The 23605-nt window shown below is 63.6% G+C and overlaps 1 protein-coding gene across 1 annotated transcript; it reads left to right on the forward strand.

Annotated features, from left to right (window-relative positions):
* The first annotated feature begins 652 nt into the window (after window positions 1–652).
* DNM2 (dynamin 2) lies at window positions 653–20061 on the forward strand. Its single transcript, XM_040088750.2, is given in 22 exon segments — window positions 653–875; window positions 4313–4386; window positions 5490–5639; window positions 6321–6524; window positions 6745–6843; window positions 7742–7902; window positions 8406–8548; window positions 8727–8862; window positions 9115–9182; window positions 9708–9846; window positions 10392–10478; window positions 10549–10619; window positions 12130–12181; window positions 12691–12702; window positions 14768–14881; window positions 16678–16787; window positions 16958–17069; window positions 17246–17410; window positions 17956–18188; window positions 18712–18820; window positions 18822–18967; window positions 19095–20061. Coding segments are annotated over 22 exon segments (2613 nt in total). The 5' UTR covers window positions 653–714; the 3' UTR covers window positions 19162–20061.
* Window positions 20062–23605: the final 3544 nt, after the last annotated feature.

Consider the following 23605-nt stretch of genomic DNA (forward strand, 5'->3'; position numbering starts at 1 on the left):
TCCCGCTGGTTCCGGTCCCTGGGGGGTCCCCAGGAGGTTCCCGGAGGATTCCAGCCCCGGGGCTTCGCTTCGGGACTGTCGTTCCCCGTGAGCGTACACACGACGCTCCACGGTAACGGGAGGAGCGTGAAACGCCTAAACAGCCAACTGGCGAGAAGGAATGGCTGATTGACGGCCGGCTGATTCATCGCCGGAGAGTTTTCTCTTCGCTAAGACTCTTTCCCGGTTGCATTGGTCACCCGACCGGAGCGGCGGGCACGCCGTCTAACGGCAGGGAGGGAGCGCAGGGCGGGCCGCCGGCCGCGCTCGGGGCCGCCATTGGTCCGCGCTCCTGAGGGGAAGTTGTGCTTACCAATGACAAGATGGAAATGCCGTTGGGGGGCGGGACCGCGCCCCTCCCGCCTCAGCTGACATGGCAGCGCCTCCTTCCATTGGCTGCGAGGGATGAGTGATGGGCCGCGGACCAATAGAAAGCCGGTCTGGCCGCTCGCGCCCGCCCTCCCCGGTGATTGGCAGCTCCCCGCTCCTCTCTGCAGCGCGTCCTCCCGTGACGGACAGCTAGCCCGGCCAATGGCGGCGCGCGTTGCGCAGCGGGGCGGGCCCGGCGGTGCCGGATGAGGAGACTCTGAGGGGAAGTTTGGCCGCCGCCGCCGCCGCGGGGCCCGTGAGGAGGAGCCGCCGCCGGGAGCGCGGTCCCGGCACCGCCGCGCCGCCATGGGCAACCGGGGCATGGAGGAGCTCATCCCGCTGGTCAACAAGCTGCAAGACGCCTTCAGCTCCATCGGGCAGAGCTGCCACCTCGACCTGCCGCAGATCGCCGTGGTGGGCGGGCAGAGCGCCGGCAAGAGCTCGGTGCTCGAGAACTTCGTGGGCCGGTGAGCGGCGGCCGCGGGGAGGGCGGCGGGGCCGGGCCGGGCCGGCGGCAGCGGGCGTGGAGCGCGTTCGGGAGTAGCGGCGGCGTGAGGGCGCGGCCGGCGGGGCCCGGGCCGCGCTGCGCCAGCGCCGGGACGGCGGCGGGGCCGAGCCCGAGCGGGGCCGGCCCGGCCCGGGGCGGATAACGGGAGCGGCTCGGAGCGCGCAGCGCGGCCGGCGTGAGGGGAACGGGTCAGCGCGGCCCGGCACCGGCGTGCGGGGCTCGGTCGGGGCGGCCGATCGGCCTTGGCGAGCGCGTTCCGGGAGGATCCGGGGGGATCCCTGCGTTCCCTGGGCTCCCCTGGGAGCCGGCTCCGTGCTGCCGGTGCCCGGGCCTCCCCCGCGCCGCGGGGTTTCTGCCGGGGTTCCTCGGGAGTGCTGAGGTGTGTGAGCCTTCCTCCCCACCGTCAGCGTCCTCGCCGTGGGGCTGCGCCCCGCAGATAGAGCCGGCGCTGGCATGGGCCGGCCCGATAACGGGGAGCAGATAGAGCCGGGCAAAGGAATCATCCCAAAATCCACACAAAACGCGTGTTTGGCCTTTTGCCTTTGTCTTTTCCGCCCGTGCGACCCGGGGATCCGTCCGTGCGGAGCCGATCCCTGCCGGGCGCTCCCGGCCGCTCCTGCCCCTCCATCCGGGGCCGGCACTTCCTGCAGCGGCCGGGACCACAACAAAAGCCTCCTTCCCGTGATGTCGCTCCATCCTGGCCCCATCCCGCTCTCCCCTCAGCCTTCCCCTTCCCAAAAAAACCCAACCGCGTGTTTTTCCCGCTGTTTCAGGCTGACTTTGACGTCCTTTTCTCCATGGGAATGTCCCGCTGGAAGCTCCAAGTGGAGGTTTCTCCACTGGATCCCTCTGCTCCAGTGGCATTTCTGCAAGCGATCCCATTGCTTTTCCCGGGGCAGGCCCGATTCCCAGCCTGGATTTGGGCTTTTCCAGCAGGGAAAGGAGCAGTCAGGGTGGGAACAGGAGTTATCCCCCGTCCTGACTTCCTGGGAATTCTGGCAGCCTTTAATTACGGCGCTGCTGGAAAAGCACCCCTGGTAATTAAACCCCTTTGTGTCGCAGTCGCAGGCCGGATCCATCCGGGGATCCTTCCCCACCTCGTCGTGCAGCTCGCGCTAATTAGGGTTAATTACACCCCGGGGGTGTCGGTGGCCTCTGCCTCAGATCCTGTGGTATCCTAGGGAATGAGGAATGCTGACCGCTGTCATCCCAGCCTTGAGGAGCAGTTCTGGAATTCTCAGGCTGAGCGGGGCCCGGGGTTTTTCCTCACTCTGGATCGGGAATTCCGGCGGCTGGGATGAGCCGGGGCCTCGGGGCTGTTCCGAGCGTCCCAACGATCTGCACGGATCCATCGATCTGCACGGATCCATCCAGCCAGGATCGAAAACCGCCCCTGGGGGAAGGGGGTTGGTTCTCTTGATTTTTGCAGCTCTTTGAGCTTTATCCCAAATTTTCCGAGCCATCAGGAACCCCTGGATCCGTGTTGGGAAGCCGTGGTCCTGTTTTGGGTTTTTTTTTACCCTCAGAACACACTGGAAGAGGATCCTGAGGGGCCTTTGTTGTCCTTGGAGGGACCTGGGATTGGGCTGGGAGCTCTCCCAATCATGAATTATCGTAACGGGGCTGGAATTTCTCCACAGGGAAGGACCTGGCCTCCCTGACGCATCCCTAGTGGGGCTGGGATCGGTGGTGAGGGGCCTGGAGCTCCCCAGTCCCCGGATTTACGGGAGAAGCACCGAGGGAAGGGACTGGGACTGTCACAGCCGGGATCCTCTGCGGCTCCGACACCCCCGGCTGCTCTTTGGAGCCTTGTCCCGACAAATCCCGGCGTCCGAGCCCTTCCCGGAGCTGTCCCTGGCCCGGGGGACAATGGAGCCGTTGTCCCCCGGGGGTGGGGACGATCCCGACGGCCTCAATGGGGCATTATGAGCCCTGGGGACGGCCGTGCCGCAGGGAGAGCCGGGGTTCACCCCGGGCTGGGGCTTGGAGGTGCCTGGAAATCCTTCTCCTGCCTCGGGAGCGTCCCCTGAACGTGCTGAAGCCCGGGATTCCGGGTGGGAGGGAGACCCGAACCCCGCGGGGATGTGAGGAGGGCAGTGACCCGTCCCGAGGGAATGCCACGGGCCCCCGGCCCTGCTGGGGCCGCGCTGGAGGTGTCCGGGCGTAAATCCCTGGGATCTGGTGGGAGCCGTGGCCACAGGAGCGGGAAGGGAATCGTTGGGAGTGAGGTGGAGACAGGCAGAGGGACACGGGCTCTTCCCAGAGAGCCTGAGGATTTTCCCTGGATTTGGGGTGAGAAGTGCCCTGGATGGGGAGAGCTGGGCAGGACGGATGGGAGCCTGAGGCTGGAGAGGGAGCGGGCTGGCGTCGGGCAGGGATCAGGCAGGATGATGGGAACGGGCTCAGGTGCTTCCCCAGGCATTTCCCGGGCACCGGGGAGTTCCCACCGCCCTCCTCCACCCCGAGACCTTTGTCCCTGTGTCCCTTCGCTGCCCTCGTCACACCTGGCTCCAGGTGGGAGGTGGCAGGATCCGGGCTGGTGACGTCCCGGGGCTCCTTCCCACGTCACTGCGGTGCCGGGATCCTGCTGGGATCCTGCTGGGATCCTGTTGGGATCCTGCCCGCCCCGGACACGGGGGCAGCCGGGGCTGGGTGCCAGCTGCTCCCTGCGGGGCCCGTCCTTCCCGCAGCGCCAGCAGGAACCCCGCGGCTCCCCTCCTTCCCCTCGGGGTCACCGGGAATTCCAGGGGGCTGGGAGCGGGAGATCCCCTCATTTCCCCCGGGAGAAGGGATCCCCCCCTGTAGGAATCGCCCTGCGGCCGGCAATTCCTGCTGGGATCGGCGCTGCCCATCCCGGGCTCAGCCGGGGGCTCCTGGGGTTGATTCCTCCTTTCCCAGCCGGGGCCGGGCTCTTGCTGCTGGACCTGTCCTCCCGGTCCTGCAGGAAGCGCTCTCGGGGACAGCCGGGGACAGGGGTCAGCCTTGCCGGGAACGGTGACGGCGTTGGGACGTGGCCGTGACGCCCGGCCCGGGCAGTTCCCGTCACGGCCGCTCCCTGGGCGATGCCCCCGTGCCCGGCAGAGACGCAGGGAGCCGTAAATCCCTGGAGTTACCGCTCCCGGCACCCACGGGCGCTCCCCTGTCCCATTCCTGGTGCTCAAAAGTGCCGCTGGAGCCGCGCCTTTTCCAGGCAGAGTCCTCCCCAAAAAAGCTGCGGGCAGTGATGCCAGGAGGAATTCTGTGGGAATTTCCTGGCTTTCCGTGGGGGCTCCACGCTCTCAGGAGTGTCCTACTCCCTCCCCGCCGTGTGTTCCCAGTCCCTTCCCAGGGCCGCGCAGAGCTGGAGGGATCGATGGGATTCGTTCGTTTATTGATCCCTCTTTTCGCGCCCTGCAGGGATTTCCTCCCCCGTGGCTCCGGGATCGTCACTCGCCGGCCTCTCATCCTGCAGCTCATCTTCTCCAAGACGGGTACGGGGCCGGAAAACAGGGAGAGCGTTCCGTGCGCGGCCTTCCCTGCCTCCCACGCGGCGCCTGCGGCTCCTTCCCGCTGCCCCCACGCTCCCAGATGCCCAGATTCCCGTTCTCCTCTGGGAGCGAGGCGGGGGAGAGCTCCGGGAATGCCGGAGGAACGCCCGGGAGAAGCGAGGGACGCGGCGCTGGCCGTGGGGGTGACTCGTGTTCCCAGCCAGGCTTCCTTGGTTCGCTGATATCCAGGGAGAATTCCTTCCTCCCCTTCCTTCCCCCCAGCCAGGCCCTTCTCCTGCCAAAAAAAAGAAAAAAAAATCCCTGGATTCGGGTTCATCCCAGAGTTTCTGGAGGCTTCCTGGAGCCGTCGGTGGTTCCCGGGAGCTGAGGGAGCGTTGGGGAGAGCCGGGATGGGGATGAGGGGTCTGGGATGGAGATGAGGGGTCTGGGATGGGGATGAGGGGTCTGGGATGAGGGATGAAGGCTCTGGAATGGGGATGAGGGCTCTGGGATGAGGATGAGAGCTCTGGGATGAGGGATGAGGGCTCCGGGGTGAGGATGAGGGCTCCGTGGCGGAGATGAAGGCTCCAGGGTGAGGATGAGGGCTCCGTGGCGGGGATGAAGGCTCCGTGGTGGGGATGAAGGCTCCGTGGTGAGGATGAGGGCTCCGTGGCGGGGATGAAGGCTCCGGGGTGAGGATGAGGGCTCCGTGGTGGGGATGAAGGCTCCAGGGTGAGGATGAGGGCTCCGTGGTGGGGATGAAGGCTCCGTGGTGGGGATGAAGGCTCCGGGGTGAGGATGAGGGCTCCGTGGTGGGGATGAAGGCTCCAGGGTGAGGATGAGGGCTCCGTGGCGGGGATGAAGGCTCTGGGATGGGGGATGACGGCTCCGGGGCGGTCCCAGCCCTGCCGGGTGCCAGGGCGAGGCAGCGCCGCTCTCTCCCCTCTGCCCACACGGACGGAAGCAGGAAGGAAGTTGCGCCACCGCGGCCCGGCGCTGTTGAAATCCCTTTTCCTGGGGCAGATTCCCGGGATCCAGGGACGCTTCTCCCCCCAGACCCCCCCTGCCCCGTCCTCCCGGTCCCCAACGGCCCCGGTCCCTTCCAGAATATGCCGAGTTCCTGCACTGCAAATCCAAGAAGTTCACGGATTTCGACGAGGTGCGGCAGGAGATCGAGGCGGAGACCGACCGCGTGACGGGCACCAACAAGGGCATCTCCCCCGTGCCCATCAACCTGCGCGTGTACTCCCCTCACGGTGAGGGAAAAACACGGGAAAACAGCAGAAAAATCCTGGGGAAAAAGCGGGAAAAACCTGGGAAAGACCCGGGAAAACAGCAGAAAAATCCTGGGAAAAAAAAAGGGAAAACCTGGGAAAGACCCGGGAAAACAGCAGAAAAATCCTGGGGAAAAAAAATGGGAAAACAGCAGAAAATGCCTGGGAAAAAAAACAGGAAAAACCTGGGAAAACAGCAGAAAGATCCTGGGAAAAACCTGAGAAAAACTTGGGAAAACAGCAGAAAATTCCTGGGAAAAAAACCAGGAAAAACCTGGGAAAACAGCAGAAAAATCCTGGGAAAAACCTGAGAAAAACTTGGGAAAACAGCAGAAAATTCCTGGGAAAAAAACAGGAAAAACCTGGGAAAGACCCAGGAAAACAGCAGAAAAGTCCTGGGAAAAACCCAGGAAAATCCTGGGAAAACCTGGGAAAAACCCAGGAAAACAGCAGAAAAATCCTGGGAAATACCTGGGTAAACTCTGGGAAAAACGCAGGAAAATCCTGGGAAAATCCTGAAAGAACCTAGGAAAACCCCAGGAAAAACCCTGGGAAAAACCCTGGGAAACCCCAGGAAAGCAGCAGGGACCGGGGGAGATTTGGCTCCGGAGGGAGGACACGGGGGTGCTCCGGCCGCCCCTCAGCCCGTCCGTGTGCCCGCAGTGCTGAACCTGACCCTGATCGACCTCCCGGGGATCACCAAGGTGCCGGTGGGGGATCAGCCGCAGGACATCGAGTTCCAGATCCGGGACATGATCCTGCAGTTCATCAGCCGCGAGAGCAGCCTCATCCTGGCCGTCACGCCCGCCAACATGGACCTGGCCAACTCGGACGCGCTCAAGATGGCCAAGGAAGTGGATCCGCAGGGTAAAGGGACGGGGATCGCCCGGGGCCTTCCTCACCCTCTCCTTCCTCGCCCTCTCCTTCCTCGCCCTCTCCTTCCTCGCCCTCTCCTTCCTCGCCCTCTCCTTCCTCACCCTCTCCTTCCTCGCCCTCTCCTTCCTCGCCCTCTCCTTCCTCGCCCTCTCCCTCCCGTCGTGCCCCCTGCCCTGGCCGCCGTTGACTGGGCTCGCCCCCGGCTCCTCAGGCCTGCGCACCATCGGGGTCATCACCAAGCTGGACCTGATGGACGAAGGCACCGATGCCCGGGACGTGCTGGAGAACAAACTGCTGCCGCTGCGGAGAGGTACAGACGGGCCCGGGTCAGAGTGAGTGTGTGTGTGTGTGTGTCCTGGGGTCACCGTGTGTCCCCTGGGGTCAGTGTGTGTGTGTCCTGTGTCCCTCCCTGGGGTCATTGTGTGTGTCCTGGGGTCATTGTGTGTCCCCTGAGGTCAGTGTGTGTGTGTGTCCTGTGTCCCTCCCTGGGGTCACTCTGTGTGTCCTGGGGTCACTGTGTGTCCTGTGTCCCCTGGGGTCATTGTGTGTCCCCTGGGGTCACTGTGTTTGTGTGTGTGTGTGCTGTGTCCCTCCCTGGGGTCACTCTGTGTGTCCTGGGGTCATTGTGTGTCCCCTGGGGTCACTGTGTGTGTGTGTGTGTTTGTGTGTGTGTGTGCTGTGTGTGTGCTGTGTCCCTCCCTGGGGTCACTGTGTGTGTTGTGGGGTCACTGTGTGTGTCCTGTGTCCCCTGGGGTCACTGTGTCCCCTGGGATCACTGTGTGTGTGTGTGTGTCCTGTGTCCCTCCCTGGGGTCACTCTGTGTGTCCTGGGGTCATTGTGTGTCCCCTGGGGTCACTGTGTCCCCTGGGATCACTGTGTGTGTGTGTGTCCTGTGTCCCTCCCTGGGGTCACTCTATGTGTGTGTCCTGTGTCCCCTAGGGTCACTGTGTCCTGGGGTCACTGTGTGTGTCCTGTGTCCTTTCCTGTCTCTCTCCTTGTCCCCCCATGTCCTCCCTGTCCCTCATGTCCCTGTGTCCCTGACCCCATGGTGTCCCCTCTGTCCCCGTGTCCCCCCCGACCCACTGTGTCCCCTCTGTCCCCCCATGTCCCTGACCCACTGTGTCCCCCGTGTCCCCTCTGTCCCCATGTCCCTCACCTGCTGTGTCCCCTCTGTCCCCGTGTCCCTGACCCGCTGTGTCCCGCCGCAGGGTACATCGGCGTGGTGAACCGCAGCCAGAAGGACATCGATGGCAAGAAGGACATCCGCGCCGCGCTGGCGGCCGAGCGCAAGTTCTTCCTGTCGCACCCGGCCTACCGGCACATGGCCGAGCGCATGGGCACCCCGCACCTGCAGAGAGTGCTCAACCAGGTGCGGCTGCTGCTCTGCTGCTGCAGCTGTGCTGCGGGGAGACGGGGTGGTGGGGTCCCAAACTGCTCCTTCCTGATGGAGAACGGGGATTTATGGATCCCTAACAGCTCCTCCTGCGGGGAGACGGGGATGGTGGGGTCCCAAAGAGCCCCTTCCTGCGGGGAAACGGGGATGTGTGGGGTCCCAAAGAGCCCCTTCCTGCTCCCATTCCTGCTGGAAAACAGGGAGTTACGCGTTCCCAAACAGCTCCTTCCCACTCTGTTTCTGCCTGGAAAAGCTGATTTTCCCAGGCTTCCAATCAGCCCATTCCTGCCTGGAAATTTAGATTTTCCCGGGCTTCCAGTCAGCCCATTCCTGCCTGGAAAAGCAGATTTTCCTGGGCTCCCAATCAGCCCGTTCCTGCCTGGAAAAGCCGATTTTCCTGGGCTCCCAATTAGCCCGTTCCTGCCTGGAAAAGCAGATTTTCCCGGGCTCCCGGCTCAGTTTTCCCCGTCCCTCGGCAGCAACTCACCAACCACATCCGGGAGACGCTGCCCTCGCTGCGGAGCAAGCTGCAGAGCCAGCTGCTGTCCCTGGAGAAGGAGGTGGAGGAGTACAAGAACTTCCGTCCCGACGATCCCGCCAGGAAAACCAAAGCCTTGCTGCAGTAGGTTCCTCCCCGGCGGGATGGGGCGCGTCTTTTCCAGCTGGGAATGCCCCTGCAGCATTCCCTGCTTCCTCTGGGGGCGTGGAAAAGTGGGGTTTTCACCTCTCCCTCCCCAGCTGGAGGAACCGGGGGGGGGTTTTGCTCCAGGAGCTCCCTCATTCCCGGTTTTCCTGCCCAGGATGGTGCAGCAGTTCGGGGTGGACTTCGAGAAGCGGATTGAGGGTTCAGGGGATCAGGTGGACACCCTGGAGCTCTCCGGGGGCGCCAGGATCAACCGGATCTTCCACGAGAGATTCCCTTTTGAGCTGGTGAAGGTGAGGCTGGCACGGGGGAGATCCTGTTCCCTGGGATGGGATCCATGGGACGGGATGGGATCCATGGGCCAGGATGGGATCCATGGGACGGGATGGGATCCATGGGACGGGATGGGATCCATGGGACGGGATGGGATCCATGGGACGGGATGGGATCCATGGGACGGGATGGGATCCTGGTGCTGCTGCGCCCTGGGTGATTGCAGCACGCTGGGACAGCCCTGACCCCCATTCCCGCCCCCGTCCCCGCAGATGGAATTCGACGAGAAGGATCTGAGGCGGGAGATCAGCTACGCCATCAAGAACATCCACGGGGTGAGGCAAGTACGGGGCACGGATCCTTGCCTGGACACAATTCCCACATCCAGGGGCTGCTCAGAGCCCCTGGGAAGGACGGGATCTGCTGCAGGAGGGGTCTTCTCTGCTGGGGTGAAGATTGTTCTGGAACAGGGAATTGCTCTGTGCTGGGGTACAGATTGTTCTGGAGCAGGGAATTCCTTCCTGCTGATGTGCAGATTGTTCTGGAGCAGGGAATTCCTTTCTGCTGGGGTACAGATTGTTCTGGAACAGGGAATTCTTTTCTGCTGGGGTACAGATTGTTCTGGAGCAGGGAATTCCTTTCTGCTGGGGTACAGATTGTTCTGGAACAGGGAATTCTTTTCTGCTGGGGTACAGATTGTTCTGGAACAGGGAATTGCTCTGTGCTGAGGTGCAGCTCATTCTCCTGGAGCAGGGAATCTCTCCCTGGGAGCAGGGATGTGCTCTCCCAGGCTCTCCGGGGTCGGGCCCCGTCGCAGCCCCGCTCTGATCCCTCTGATCCCGGTGTCCCTCTTCCCGCGCCACAGGACGGGGCTGTTCACGCCTGACCTGGCCTTCGAGGCCATCGTCAAGAAGCAGGTGGTGAAGCTGAAGGAGCCGTGCCTGAAATGCGTGGATTTGGTGATCCAGGAGCTGATCAACACCGTGCGCCAGTGCACCAGTAAGGTACTGGTCAGCCCAGTGACACCAGTAAAGATTGGGTCAGCCCAGTGACACCAGTAAAGATCCGGTCAGCCCAGTGACACCAGTAAGGATCTGGTCAGCCCAGTGACACCAGTAAAGATCTGGTCAGCCCAGTGACACCAGTAAGGATCTGGTCAGCCCAGTGACACCAGTAAAGATTGGGTCAGCCCAGTGACACCAGTAAGGATCTGGTCAGCCCAGTGACACCAGTGAGGGATCTCTGGCTGGAGCTGTTCCAGCCCCGTCCCTCCTGCAGTTGCTCCCTCTGCCCCAAACCCCCCACTGGTAAAATCTGGGATCAAACTGGGCGTTCCTGAGCTTCTCCTTGCGTTCCCTGGCCTGGAATGGATCCTGGTGGATGGGCCGGGATTCTGGGAATGCTGCACAGCTGCTCTGGGAGCAGTGGGAATGGGAACCACTCCTGCAGCTCCCGGGGCAGGGGTTTGGTGGGGATTGAGTCCCGATCCCCGGGGAGCTGCCTGGCTCCATCCCCAGCCCTTCTTCCCGGGCTTTTCCCTCTTTTTCAGCTCGGTTCCTACCCCAGGTTGCGGGAGGAGACGGAGCGCATCGTCACCACCCACATCCGGGAGCGCGAGGGCAAAACCAAGGACCAGGTGAGCTCCCGCCCTTCCCAACGCTCCCCACGCGGGAATTCCCGCCTTCCCTAAGCCCTGATCCCCTCAGATCCTGCTGCTCATCGACATCGAGCTCTCCTACATCAACACCAACCACGAGGACTTCATCGGCTTCGCCAAGTGAGTCCTTTTCCAGGGGGGAGAATTCCCACGTCTCCCACGTCCCAGCAGCGCCTGGCACCCGGTTCCCTCAGGTCTGGGATACGGGGAAGGGGCTGGGAAAGGCTCCAGCCTCAGGAGTTTGGATGGATCCCCATGGTTGGGGCTGCAGGAGTTGTCACGGGGCGGGAGCCGCTCCCTGTCCCCTCCGTCCCTCCTCATCCTCGCTCCTGCCGGGAGCAGGGCTCTGCCGCCACCTGCCCTTCACTTTTCCTGGTGTTTTCCAGCCCCAAACCTTCGGGAATCTCCCAGACTCCGGTTCGGGCTGCCTGGAGCCCACACCCCCCTCCTGCTCCTCAAACTCTCCCTCTCCTCCTCCTGGTTTTGTTTTCTCTCTCCCCCCTTTTTTCTCTCTTTCCTTTCCGCCTCCGGTCACATCCCCTGCTCTCCTCCTGCTCTCTGCTGTTTTTCCTTGGATCCATCACCTCTCTGTGTCTCTCCGGATGCTCCGGTGCTCTCCCGCCCCAGCTGTTTCACTGAGCAGCACGTGGCCGCCGGGTGGGTACCGGGGCAGCTCCCGCTTCCCGGGGCGTCCCGGGAGCTTCCCCCGGGAGCTGGGACACCGGGGAGCTGGGGAGGTTCCTGCTGGGGGCTGGGAGCTGGGAGCTTGCCCTTGGATTCGGGATCCTGGAGTTTCTGCTCCCAGTTCAGCTTTGGATTTGGGATCCTGGAGCTTCTGCTCCCAGTTCAGCTTTGGATTTGGGATCCTGGAGCTTCTGCTCCCAGTTCAGCTTTGGAACTGGGATCCTGGAGCTTCTGCTCCCAGTTCAGCTTTGGATTTGGGATCCTGGAGCTTCTCCCAGTTCAGCTTTGGATTTGGGAACCAGGGAGCTTTTCCTTCAGATTTGGGAGCCAGAGAAGGTTCCCCTCTGGATTTGGGAGCTGGGTTCTTTCCCCTCCCAGTACAACTGGGAGCCTGGAGTGTCTCCTCCCAGCTCAGCTGGAGTTCACCCAGACCATCCATGCCCAGGGATCCCGTCGGGGTCAGGGATTGCTCCCCAAATCCCCGAATCCTGGCGGGTCAGGGGTGGGGCTGTCCCCCCATCAGCTGCTCCGGGCTGTCCCGGTGGGATTCTAACGGATTTCCTGGATTTTGTTCCCGCTCCTGACTAACGGTTCCGCCCCCTCGGTGCTCAGGAGAGACAGGTAGCTTTTCCCTCTGGTGCAGGTAACGCTCGATCCCAATCCTGGTCCCGATCCGGGGGGATTTGGGTGTTTCTGGAAGCTCCTGGTGCTCGGAATTCCCTCGGGAATCTGCAGCCGCTGCTCCGCTGGCTCGGTGGTGTTTCACAACTCCTCCCTCTGGGATCTGTCCTGGGAATGAGGAAGGAGATCCCGGTGTTCCCGTCCCCCCTCTGTGCGCTTGGCCCTGGGCAAACCTCGGGAATGGGCTCTGGAATTCCACCCCTTGGGACGGGCTCTCCTCCCTCTTCCCCACCTGAAATTCCCGTTTTTTTCCCCCTTTTCCCAGCGCGCAGCAGCGGAACACGCAGACCAACAAGAAGAGAGCGATCCCGAACCAGGTACAGCCAGAGGCTCCCGGAATTCCTGCTCCTCCTCCTCCTCCTCCCGCTCCAGATCCAAGCCCATCCCTAAAATCCGCTAGCCGAGGCCGGGCTCGCACGTGGAGCAGAGCGGGAGCGGAATTCCTGCCTGGACCCGGCGGGATCTGGGGCACAGCGGGCGGGAGCCGCGGCCCCGGGAGCGGGGGTGAGGGACGGGGAAGTCCCGGCAGGATTCCAGGATGTCCCGCTCCATTCCCACGGGAACGTTGGGATGAGCAGGAGCGGCCGTGCCCCTTCCCCTCGCTCCCTGCGGAAGCCGCTCCGAGGGATTAACGCTGGGAATGATCATTAATAGCATGTAACGGGTTTTCTTCTGCTGTTTTTCCGCTTTTTTTCCTCCCTTTTTTTTTTGTGCTTCCCGCTCTCTCCTGTCACTTCCTCCCCTGTCCCGTCTCCTCTTCCTGCTCTTTTTTTTGGTTTTTTTTTTTTTTTTTGTCTTTTTCCCCCTTAATTTTGCGCGCCCAAAGGGGGAGATCCTGGTAAGTACCACGGAGCGGGATAGTGCCGGGACAGCGCCCGGCGAGGCCCGGCCCTGCCGGGAACAGCGTTCCCAAAAAACCCCCAAAAGCCCCAAAAAGGCTTCCCGGGATGGAGGATGCCGCTGGCAGGAGGGCGATGGGATTCCCAGGCGGAAATTGGCTTTGTGCCCCCTCAGAGGGGCTTTGGAGCGATCCTGGGTCGCTCCCAGTTTTCCCAACCTTTGGCAAGCCAAAATCTTCCTGCTTCAGCCCACAACGGCTGTGCCGGGGTGAGATTCCCTGGATTCTTTGGGAATACGTGGAGGGAAGGGCCGGGAGTTCATTGCTCCCCTCAAATTCTCTTTTTTTGGGGGGGATTCTGCCAACACCGGAATTCCTTGGATCCCAACCTGGCTGCTCCAATTCCTCCCTCCCGGGACGGGGAGAGCAGCGATCCCGGGATCCTGATCCCGGGGGGATCCTGATCCCGCTGCTCCAGGAACGTGGAAGTGTCTGAGAGGGAGCGGTGTCCAAACCCCGCCTGGGGATTCACAGCCTCAGGGCGGCCTCAGCCCCCCGGGCAAAAAACCGGGATAATCGCAGGGATCCTGCCTCTGGATAACGCTGGAATGTCGGAGCCAGCGCTGGAATCCCTTTCATTCCTCCCAAAACGCGGAGCTTTGTCCCCGCTGCCGTTTGCCGGCCCTGCAGACACTTCCATGGAAAAGCCCCGAGTTCCGGGCAGGGCCGTTCCCTCGCCGGCCGCGGGTCGGGATCGCGGCGGGAAGGGGGGAGAGCTGGGAATTGGGGATGGGAGCCCTGCAGAGCCCCAGAACCAGCCCGGATTTCACCAAAATCCATCGGTTTTGAAGGAGCTTCCTCCTGCTCCTGAGCTTTTCCTGGAGGCTCCAGCCCCGCTCCAGCCCCGCTGGGCTCTCCCTTTTCCACATAATCCCCCAAAACCCTCCCAGCGCCTGCCAGGCCCTCTCCCCTTACCCCGCTCCAAAGGCAAATCCCCTTTTTCCTTCCAATCCCTTCTCCTCGTGCTCCCTCTCCCCGGCAATCCCCCTGGCCCCCGGCTCTGCTCCCGTCCCTTCCCTCCTCGCTTCCTTTAAACCCCGCTCGGACCCGATCCCAGGGAGGTTCCCAGACAGGGATGGGGCTCTGGAGGGTGAGATCCCTCCCCTGCAATTCCCGGGCTCTCCGTCCTTCCCGCGCCCGGAGCGCTCCGGCCGCGGCTTCGCTCCTCGCTCACCCTGCGGAGCCCTGGCGGCTCCTGCCCCCGGAGAACGGGAGCAATCCCAATCCCAATCCCACCCCAATCCCAATCCCAGCCCCTCGGGGGGCTCCCTGTCCAGCCTGGCTCTGCCCCTTCCCGGGGGATGCTCCCGCTCCGGCTGCGCTTCCCACTGACCCGGGAGGAGTGGTGGGGCTGGGAGAGGGAAATGCTGGGATGTGGAAGTGCTGGGATGTGGGAAATGCTGGGATGTGGGAAATGCTGGGATGTGGGAAGTGCTGGGATGTGGAAGTGCTGGGATGTGGAAATGCTGGGATGTGGAAATGCTGGGACGTGGAAGTGCTGGGATAGGGAAATGCTGGGATGTGGGAAGTGCTGGGATGTGGAAGTGCTGGGATGTGGAAGTGCTGGGATAGGGAAACGCTGGGATGTGGAAATGCTGGGATGTGGAAGTGCTGGGTTATGGAAGCACTGGGTTATGGAAGCACTGGGATATGGAAGCACTGGGTTATGGAAGCACTGGGATATGGAATCCACGGTGGATCCCTGCCAGGCCCCTCCTGCCCTCGCTCCTGGAGAGGAATTCCCAGTGGGATGTTCCTCGGCACTGGGCGGGCTCTGGGATCCACCCGAGGGGCTCTGGAGCTTTTTCCTCCCCGCCGCCGCTCCCACGGCGATGGGGATTTGGGGTTGGATCGGGAGCTCCCCGCTTTCCCCACCCGGCTTCGGGGAGCTGGGAATGGTGCTGGCGTTCCCCCGGAGCTGCTTCCCGCTGCGCTGTGGGTCGGGATTTGGGATCAGCCCCGGATCCCGCTGTAACCCGCGCCCCTCGCTCCGGGCCCGCCGCAGGTGATCCGCAGGGGCTGGCTCACCATCAACAACATCAGCATCATGAAGGGCGGCTCCAAGGAGTACTGGTTCGTGCTCACGGCTGAGTCGCTCTCCTGGTACAAGGACGAGGAGGTACGGGCGGAAAAAAGGGGGATTTTGGGGAGGGGATCCGAGATTCCCGGGGATCCGGGCGGAAAAACGGGGTGTGGGGAGGGGGTCTGTGGTTCCCGGGGCTCCAAACAGAAAAAACCCAAAGGGAATCCGAGATTCCTGGGGCTCCAGGAGGAAAATGGAGGTGTGGGGAGGGGATCTGTGATTCCCGGGGCTCCAGATGGAAAAATCCAGAGGGAATTTGAGATTCCCGGGGCTCCAGGGGGGAGATCCTTGGGACGGGTGGGTGATTAGCGCTCAGGGTTCATTACCACCAGAACGGATCCCGAATTGTCCCTCTCCAAAGCCCTGTAGTGACATTCCAGCAGGGAACGCCGGGCCTGGAGGGAGCCGGGAGCTGGGATGGGATCCTGATCCCTGCCAGAGCCCGTGAGGGTGGGGACGCCCCAGTTCCCTCACCTGCCGGGATTTTGGGGTGCTGGAGGCAGCAGATCCCCCCTTTTCCGTGCTGGGAGTTGGTTCATTCCTCGCTGATCCGGTTGGGAATGGCTCCATCCCACTACGGCTGCTCGGGGGTGCCCCAGATCCCCCCTCGTTCCCAAAGTGATTATCCTTGGGGCCGGAGCAGCTCCAGCTCCTGCCTGGAAGTTTCGGGTTTTCCAGCGTTCCCGCTCCTCCCCAGGGACTGTGGGGAGCCCTTCCCAGGATTTGGGGGGAATCGGGGGGGCAGAGCCCAGCACAGGGTCAGGAAAAGCAGACACAGACACAGCGTTTATTTCCCGGGAACGTCCGGCCACGGCCGGCGGATCCAACCCCGGTTCTCCTTTGTTCCTGCAGCCTCTTCCAGGCGAAGTCAAAGCTCTGGAGCACCCCCGACCCCCCTGAACGCCCCCAAATCGCATTCCTGCCCTGAATCCCACCCCGGTTTCCTGCGGGGGCCTCTCCAGGGGGGCCCTTGGAGTGGGAAGCAGCCTCGGGATGAATGAGGCTCTGTCCTCATCCCTCTCCCAGACCCCCCCCCCAGTCCCTAAAAAAAGCCCCGCCAGCCCCTCCCGGCCCCCGCACCGCCACCCCCGAGCCGTGGGGATGGGGCGGGCAGGGCAGGGGGCGATTCCCGCTTACCTGCGGCAGGTCCGGGCCTGGCGCCGCCCGCGCCGGCGTAACCAATGTGCAGACTACTGTACATCCCTTCCCACCTGAACAGGTAGTCTGAACACTGGGAACGCCGGCCCGGCTCTCCCCTGCCCGCGGGGGGGCTGCTTTTGGGGAATGGGGGGGGGTCGTTGTCCCGGCTTTGTCTCCTCCTGACGTGGCAGAGCCGTCGGCACCGAATCCCGCCTGGAAAAGCGCTGTGGGTTTTTCAGGAAATCGTGTGGGGCGCGGGGGAGGCGGGGAGGGCAGGGGAGGGGGGGGGGGCCGGCTCCGCGGGTTCGTGGCCTCTCCACAAAGGCCAACGTCACTTTTTGGGACCATCTGGAGACAAAAGTGGAGCTGGAGCCTGCTCCTAAGCAGTTCCAGATGTTCCCGTTCCGGCGGCCCCTCGCTGGAAGCAGCTCCCAGGCTCCGGCTCCTTCCAGCCGCATTCCTGGGGATCCGTGCCGGCGGCGGGGTGGGCTCCAGGGGGGGTCCAGACCCCAAACCGGCCCTGGGAAAGGCGGAGCAGCACCCACAGGGATCCCTCTGGAGCGATCCCCCCATCCCAGGCTCCACGGGATCCGCTGGGGGTTTCCCGTGGGAGCTTTTCCAGCGGGAGTTTGGGGTCTGCAGTTCCCCAGGCCGGGGATTCATCCCCTCTTCCCTCTCACCCCCTTTCCCAGGAAAAGGAGAAGAAGTACATGCTGCCTTTGGATAACCTGAAAATCCGGGATGTGGAGAAGGGATTCATGTCCAACAAACACGTCTTCGCCATCTTCAACACGGAGCAGAGGTGGGGGCTCCTGCCGTGGTTTCCGTGGATTTTCCCCTCCCTTGGATGTGGGATCCCTCGGGGGGGAATTCCGCAGGGGAAGCAGCGGCTCCTCACCCCGGCTCCGTGGGGATTCGGGGCTGGGAGGCTCCCGGTGACCCCGGCCCCTCCTTCCCCCTCCTTCCCTGCAGGAACGTGTACAAGGATCTCCGTCAGATCGAGCTGGCCTGCGACTCCCAGGAGGACGTGGACAGCTGGAAAGCCTCCTTCCTCCGGGCCGGGGTTTATCCCGAGAAGGATCAGGTGACTCGAAATTCCCAGCGCAGCTCCGGAGGAGCCGGGAGCGCCCCGGGGTTCCCTGGAGAGGGTGGAAGTCCCCAGGGTGCTGCTGGATGGATCCAGGCTGGGGAAGGACCCCCAGGATAGAATGGAGCAGAGGGGATCCTTCCCAAAGCCGAGTCCATTCCCTGGTTTTGCAGACGGAGAGCGAGGACGGGGCTCAGGAGAACACCTTCTCCATGGATCCCCAGCTGGAGAGGCAGGTGGAGACCATCCGGAACCTCGTGGATTCCTACGTGGGGATCATCAACAAATCCATCCGGGACCTGATGCCAAAGACCATCATGCACCTCATGATCAACAATGTGAGCGAGGAAGAGAGGGTGGAGAGCAGGGAAAGGGGATGGGGGACACGGAAAAGGGGATGCAGAGCAGGGAAAAAGGCAGCCAGGGGTTAATCCCTTCTCCCAAGAGGGACAAGAGGAAATGGCCTCAAGCTGTGCCAGGGGAGGTTCAGGTTGGATTTGGGGAAAACTTTGGAAGAGTTTTCCAGAGCTGTGGATGTGGCACCTGGGGACACCTGGGGAATTTGGGATTGGAGCCCTGCAGAGCCCCAAAAGCAGCCTGGATTTCACCAAAATCCATCGGTTTTAAAGGAGCTTGCTCCTGCTCCTGCTCCTGGAGCTTTTCCCAGAGGCTCCAGCCCCGCTGGGTTGCACAGACCCTCTCCCCTTTCCCTGCTCCGAAGGCAGATCCCCTTTTCCCTTCCAATCCCTTTTCCCTGGGGAACGGGGACGGGGCAGTGCCAGCGGGGCAGCGCCCGGCTCCAGCCCCCGTGTCCTCCCCCTCCCCGTAAATCCCGCTGGGATCCGCTCCCGTCCGAGCCCCAGCCCTCCCCTGGTGCCCCCAGACCAAGGATTTCATCCACTCGGAGCTGCTGGCCTTCCTGTACTCGTCGTCGGACCAGAGCAGCCTGATGGAGGAGTCGGCGGAGCAGGCGCAGCGCCGCGACGAGATGCTGCGCATGTACCACGCGCTCAAGGAGGCGCTGGGCATCATCGGCGACATCAGCACCAGCACCGTGTCCACGCCCGTGCCCCCGCCCGTGGACGACACCTGGCTGCAGCCCGGGGCCGGCCACAGGTGCGGCCCCGGCGGCGCGGCGTTCCCGGGGGCGCTTTGGGGTGTTCCTTGGGGGATTTTGGGGGTTTGGGGTGTTCCCAGGGGTGAGGGAGGTGTGTTTCCAGAAGGGCTTGGGGTGTTCCATGGGGGTTTGGGGTGTTCCATGGGGTGCTGGAGGTGTTCCCAGTGGGATTCCCGTTACTCCCATAATAATTTATCCCATTCCCATGGATATTGGGGTGTTCCCAGTGAGATTCCCTTTGCTCCCTGAATGATTTATCCCATTCCCATGGATATTGGTTTGTTCCCAGTGGGATTCCCATTACTCCCTGAATCATTTATCCCATTCCCATGGATATTGGGGTGTTCCCAGTGGGTGCTGGACTGTTCCCAGTGGGATTCCCATTATTACCACTGTCATTTATCCCGTTCCCATGGATACTGGGCTGTTCCCAGTGGGATTCCCGTGGCTCCCCCAGCTCTCGGGCTATCCCGGTCCGGCTCTCCCGGACTGATCCCGTTCCTTTTCCCGTCCCTGCTCCAGCCCCCCTCCGCAGCGCCGGCCGCCCTCGGCCCTGCTCCCCCCGGGCCGCCCCCCGTCGCTGCGGACCCAGGCCCCGGGGCCGCCGCCGCTGCTGCCGCTGCCCGGGGGGGGCCCCGGCGCCGCCCGCCTTCGCCGCGCCCCCGATCCCGTCCCGCCTGGGCCCCTTCGCCGCCGCCAGCGACCCCTTCGCGGCCCCGCCGCAGATCCCCGCACGGCCCGCGCGCGTCCCGCCGGGAATCCCGCCCGGAGTGCCCAGGTGAGAGCGAGGAGGCGGCCCGGGATCCGCCGGGATCGGCCGGGATCGGCTCTGCCGGGACCGGCCGGGACCCCCCCGTTGTCCCCAGGCTCCCCCCGGGCTCTCAGCGCCCCCCGTTCCCCCACAGGAGACCCCCGGCGGCCCCGAGCCGCCCGACCATCATCCGCCCGGCCGAGCCCTCCCTGCTGGATTAACCCCGGAGCCGCCGCCTCGGGAACGGGGAAAAACGGGGGGAAAAACGGAAAAAAACCGACCCCGAGCCCGCCCGGACCTCTCCCGGAGCCCATCCCGGGGCCGATCCCGGGGCTGATCCCGGCTCCCGGGGCCGATCCCGGGGCTGATCCCGGCTCCCGGGGCCGATCCCGGGGCTGATCCCGGCTCCCGGGGCCGGTCCCGGCCGGCGGCAGCTCCAGGGCTGGTCCCAGCAGCTGATCCTGGCAGCTCCGGGGCCGGGACAGTGACGGATTGGTGCGGGGCGGGCGGTGGGCTGTGGGGGGAACATTGCACTTTGTCACAATTCCCGAGGGGGGGACGCTGCCATCCCGGCCTCTCTGCCTTCCTCCTCCTCCTCCTCCTCCGGCCCTTCCCAGTTCTGTGTTAATATATTCCCTGGAAAGCCGCGGGATTCGGGGATTCTGCCCCAAAACCCGCCCGCGGCTCCTCCTCTCCCGCCGCATCCCCAGGGGTGGTTGCTTTTTTTTTGTTTGTTTGTTATTTTGGTTTTTTTTCTTGAGAATTTCGGGGTTTTTTAGAGCTGGGGAAAAATATTGGAATTCCCAGAGGGATTCGCTAATGAACCCAATTCCCTGAGAACCTCAGGAATTTCCCCTCGGGAACAGCCCCGAGGAGGAGGAGGAGGAAGCTGCTCCCCCCGGCTCCGGTATCCCGGGAATCCTCCGGTATCCCGGGAATCCTCCGGGGCAGGGGAGGGGGAGCGGCGTCCCCGGGAATTCCCGGAGCCAGGAGGGGGAAGTTTTGCTCTGGAAGCGTCTCCCCCTTTCCTCACCCCCGTTTTTTTCCCAATCCCGCTCCGCCGGCTCCGGCCGGGAGCCCAGGTTGTAAATATTTTTACAGACTTGTATTAATTGTATAAAAAAAAAAAAAAAAAAAAAAAAAAAAAAAAAAAGAGAGAGGGGGAAGGGAAAAAAAAAAAAAAAAAAAAAAAAGTAAAAAGTAAAAAAACAACACCAACAAAAAAACCCTCCCGGCCCAGCAATAATGTGGATTTTTTCCAACCCCCCCCGGCCCCGGTGCCTTAACGACCCCCCGGCTCGGGGGGGCCAATTAATCCATTAACGAGCCGGGGGCGGTTTTGGGGGGTCCCCCCGAAGTGCCTCCGCTCCGCGTCCCATTAATGAACTAAAAACCGGCAAAAAAAAAAAAAGTAAAAAAATCCGAATAAAGGGAAAAAAAAAAAAAAAAGGAGTGAGATCTGTGGAATTCCGGGGGGGTTCGGCCTCGTTCTCTGGGGGGGTGGGAATGGGGGACTTGGGATTTGGGGCTTCCGAGCGCGGCTCCTCCCGCTCCCACCGGGATCCATCGCTGCGCTGCTCCCATCATGGTTTTAAAAACCCCGAAGTTTAATTTATTTGCATCGGTCCGCCCGGGAAGGCGGAGCTGCGGGATTCATCCCGCAGAGCTGGAATAGCGGGGTGTGGATCCGGGGGGATTCACCCCAACGCCCCGTTTCCCCCACTCCCGACCCCGCTCCGGGATCCGCCTGCAAAATCCGGGAATTCGGGAAACTTCGGGATCAAAATCCCTGCGGGACCCAGGGGAGCCGACACCGCCGCGCGACCCCCTCAGGGAGGCCCCCCAGGGCTGCCCGCAGCACCGCCTGAGGCGGGAGCTGACCCGGGGACCCCGCGGCTCGGAGATCCCGGCGGCGAATCCCAGCCGGTGATCCTGCTGAGGGCCGCCGCTGGCGGATCCCGGCGGCGAACCCCGGCCAGTGATCCTGCTGAGGGCCGCCGCTGGTGGATCCCGGTGGCGGATCCCGGTGGCGGATCCCCGTTCCCGATCCCGGTTTCGGGTTCCCGCCGCCCGTCCCGGAGTTTCTCAGGCGCTCTCTGGGCACCCCCGGGGCGCGGGGTCCTCTCCAACCCCCCCCCAACCCCGACCACGAGCCCCCCGCGCTCATTGGCTGCCCCCCCATCCTCGCCATCCTGAGCTCTGATTGGTCAGCGTGGGCCTGGCCCCGCCCCCTCCACAGTCCCCGGGGCTGGTGGGCGCCGCCTGGCGGAGCCGGAGTCCCAGAATGCACCGCGCGGGGCCCGGGGGGACCCGGGGGCAAATTTGGGGCAAATTTGGGGGATTTTGGGGCAGATCTGGGGGATTTTGAGGCAGATCTGGAGGATTTTGAGGCACATTTGCAGGGACAAGCGGGGAAGATGGGGACGGCTTTGGAGATCTGGGGGCAGACCTGGGGAAGTTTGGGGCTGCGGGGCAGATTTGAGGCATTTCAGGGCAGATTTGAGGTATTTCAGATTTGGGGCGTCTGGGATAGATTTTGGGGTCCAGGAGCAGACCTGGGCCTCCAGGATCCCTTCTTCCATCCCTTTCACGTGAAGAGCAAAACGGTTTCAGGTGCCAGCCACAGAAATCTGTCCCCAACCTGGAGGAGCCGCATTTCCACCCTGAGCCCAGAGCTTCGTGTGCAAAAAACCCCAAAAAACAAAAAACCCAACCAACCAAAGACACATTTTTGCGCAATTCTGCGCAAATCTCCGTTTCCTGGGGCCGAGCAGCCGCTTCCTTCCTGCGCCCTGAATCTCCGGCCCGGCACCCTCCGGCTCTTCCCGGCACATTCCGGCACATTCCAGCAAATCCCTCATTCCCGGGGAGCTCGAGGAAGAGGAGGAAGAGGATGAGGTTGGAGTTTCTGCTCCTCGTGGCTGCGGCGTTTCCCTCGTGCTTGAGTGATTCTGGCAAGGATCCCCCCCGGGATTCCCCCCGGGATTCCCCCCGGGGTTCCGGCCGTTCCCGGGGCCGTTCCGCGGCCGCCCCGCGGCTCCTCCCGGCGCCCTTGGTGCTGCGGCTCCCCCCGGAGCCGGGGCCCCCCCGGATCCGCTGCCTGGCCCCGCAGCGCTTCCCAGGCAGCACCTTCGAGCTTTTCCAGGGAATCCCGGGGGTCGCGGTGCGCAGCGTCCCGGCCGCCCCCGACCAGCACTGGGCCGACTTCTCCCTGCCCGGAGCCGCCCGGTGCTTGCGGTGCCGGTACCGGAGCCACAACGGCAGCGCCTGGCTGGAGTCGGAGCCGAGCGCCGGCATCGGGAGCTCCGGTGGGTTTGGGGGGGCTCATCCCGGCGGGAATCCCCTTCCCGCATCCTGGGCTGCCCCGGAGCCAAATCCGCTGCTTTTCTCCCCAGATTTGGGCGATGCCGAGTGTCACTCCGGTGCCACAGGACCCCCGCCCACTGCCGGGACCCTGCGGAAAGGTACCGGTACCGGCACCGGCCCGGGGCTGTCCCTGTCACCGGTCCCGGTGCCCGATCCCGGTGCCGGATCCCGGGGATCCCCACCCTCTCTCCCTTCCAGGTCGCTCCTGGCTCCTCCCGGTCTCGCTTGGTGTCGCCGTCCCGGGGCTGCTGCTGCTGCTGGCGGCTGCGGCCGTGGCCTGGCGAGGTGGGAGGGGGCTCGGAACCGGGAATTCCGGGGGGTTCCGTGCCCAGGGACCCCCACCCCGCCCTGCTGGGGCGTCCCGGCCCCCGGTGCCACCGGTTCTGTTCCCCACAGGCCTCCGGCGGCAGCGTGCACAGAGCCCCACGGCTCCGGCCCCGGTAAAGCCGAACCCACCGTGACCCCGTGACCCCCAAACCCAACCCCAGACCCCCCAAAACCCACACCGGTGTCTCCCCTGTCTCGGCAGAGCTTCCCCATGGCCCCCGCACCGGCGGCGCCGTCCCAGTGAGGGGCCCCGGCGGTCCCGGTTGTCCCCCCGCTCCTACCCGGGGAGCCGGGAGCGCGTCCCGGTGTCCCCGCGGATCGAGGCTGGCTCCGGTTACCGGGAACCCTCCCGGGGGACCCCACCCTCCCTCCGGTGCTGCAAGCTCCCCGCTGAACTCTCCGGTGCCAATAAAGGTGTTTGTCTCCAGCGCCGCCACATTCCCGGGATCTGGGGCCCGTGCCAATCCCAGTGTCGGTGGCAGTTCCAAGTGCTGTGTCCCATTCCCGGTGCCCATTCCCGGTGTCCCATTCCCATTCCCAGCGTCCCGGTGCCCATTCCCGGTGTCCCATTCCCGGTGCCCATTCCTGGTGTCCCGTTCCCATTCCCGGTGTCCCATTCCCGGTGTCCCATTCCCATTCCCAGCGTCCCGGTGCCCATTCCCGGTGTCCCATTCCCGGTGCCCATTCCTGGTGTCCCGTTCCCATTCCCGGTGTCCCATTCCCGGTGTCCCATTCCCATTCCCAGTGTCCCGGTGTTCCATTCCCCGTGTCCCATTCCCGGTGTCCCATTCCCGGTGTTCCATTCCCGGTGTCCCGTTCCCATTCCCGTTCCCATTCCCGGTGTTCCATTCTCGGTGTCCCATTCGCATTCCCGTTCCCATTCCCGGTGTCCCGTTCCCATTCCCGGTGTCCCGTTCCCATTCCCGTTCCCATTCCCGGTGTCCCATTGCCCTCGCGCCCGCCAGGGGGCGC

The sequence above is a fragment of the Hirundo rustica genome, chromosome 36 (assembly GCF_015227805.2).
Source record: "Hirundo rustica isolate bHirRus1 chromosome 36, bHirRus1.pri.v3, whole genome shotgun sequence".
Classification (NCBI taxonomy): Eukaryota; Metazoa; Chordata; class Aves; order Passeriformes; family Hirundinidae; genus Hirundo; species Hirundo rustica.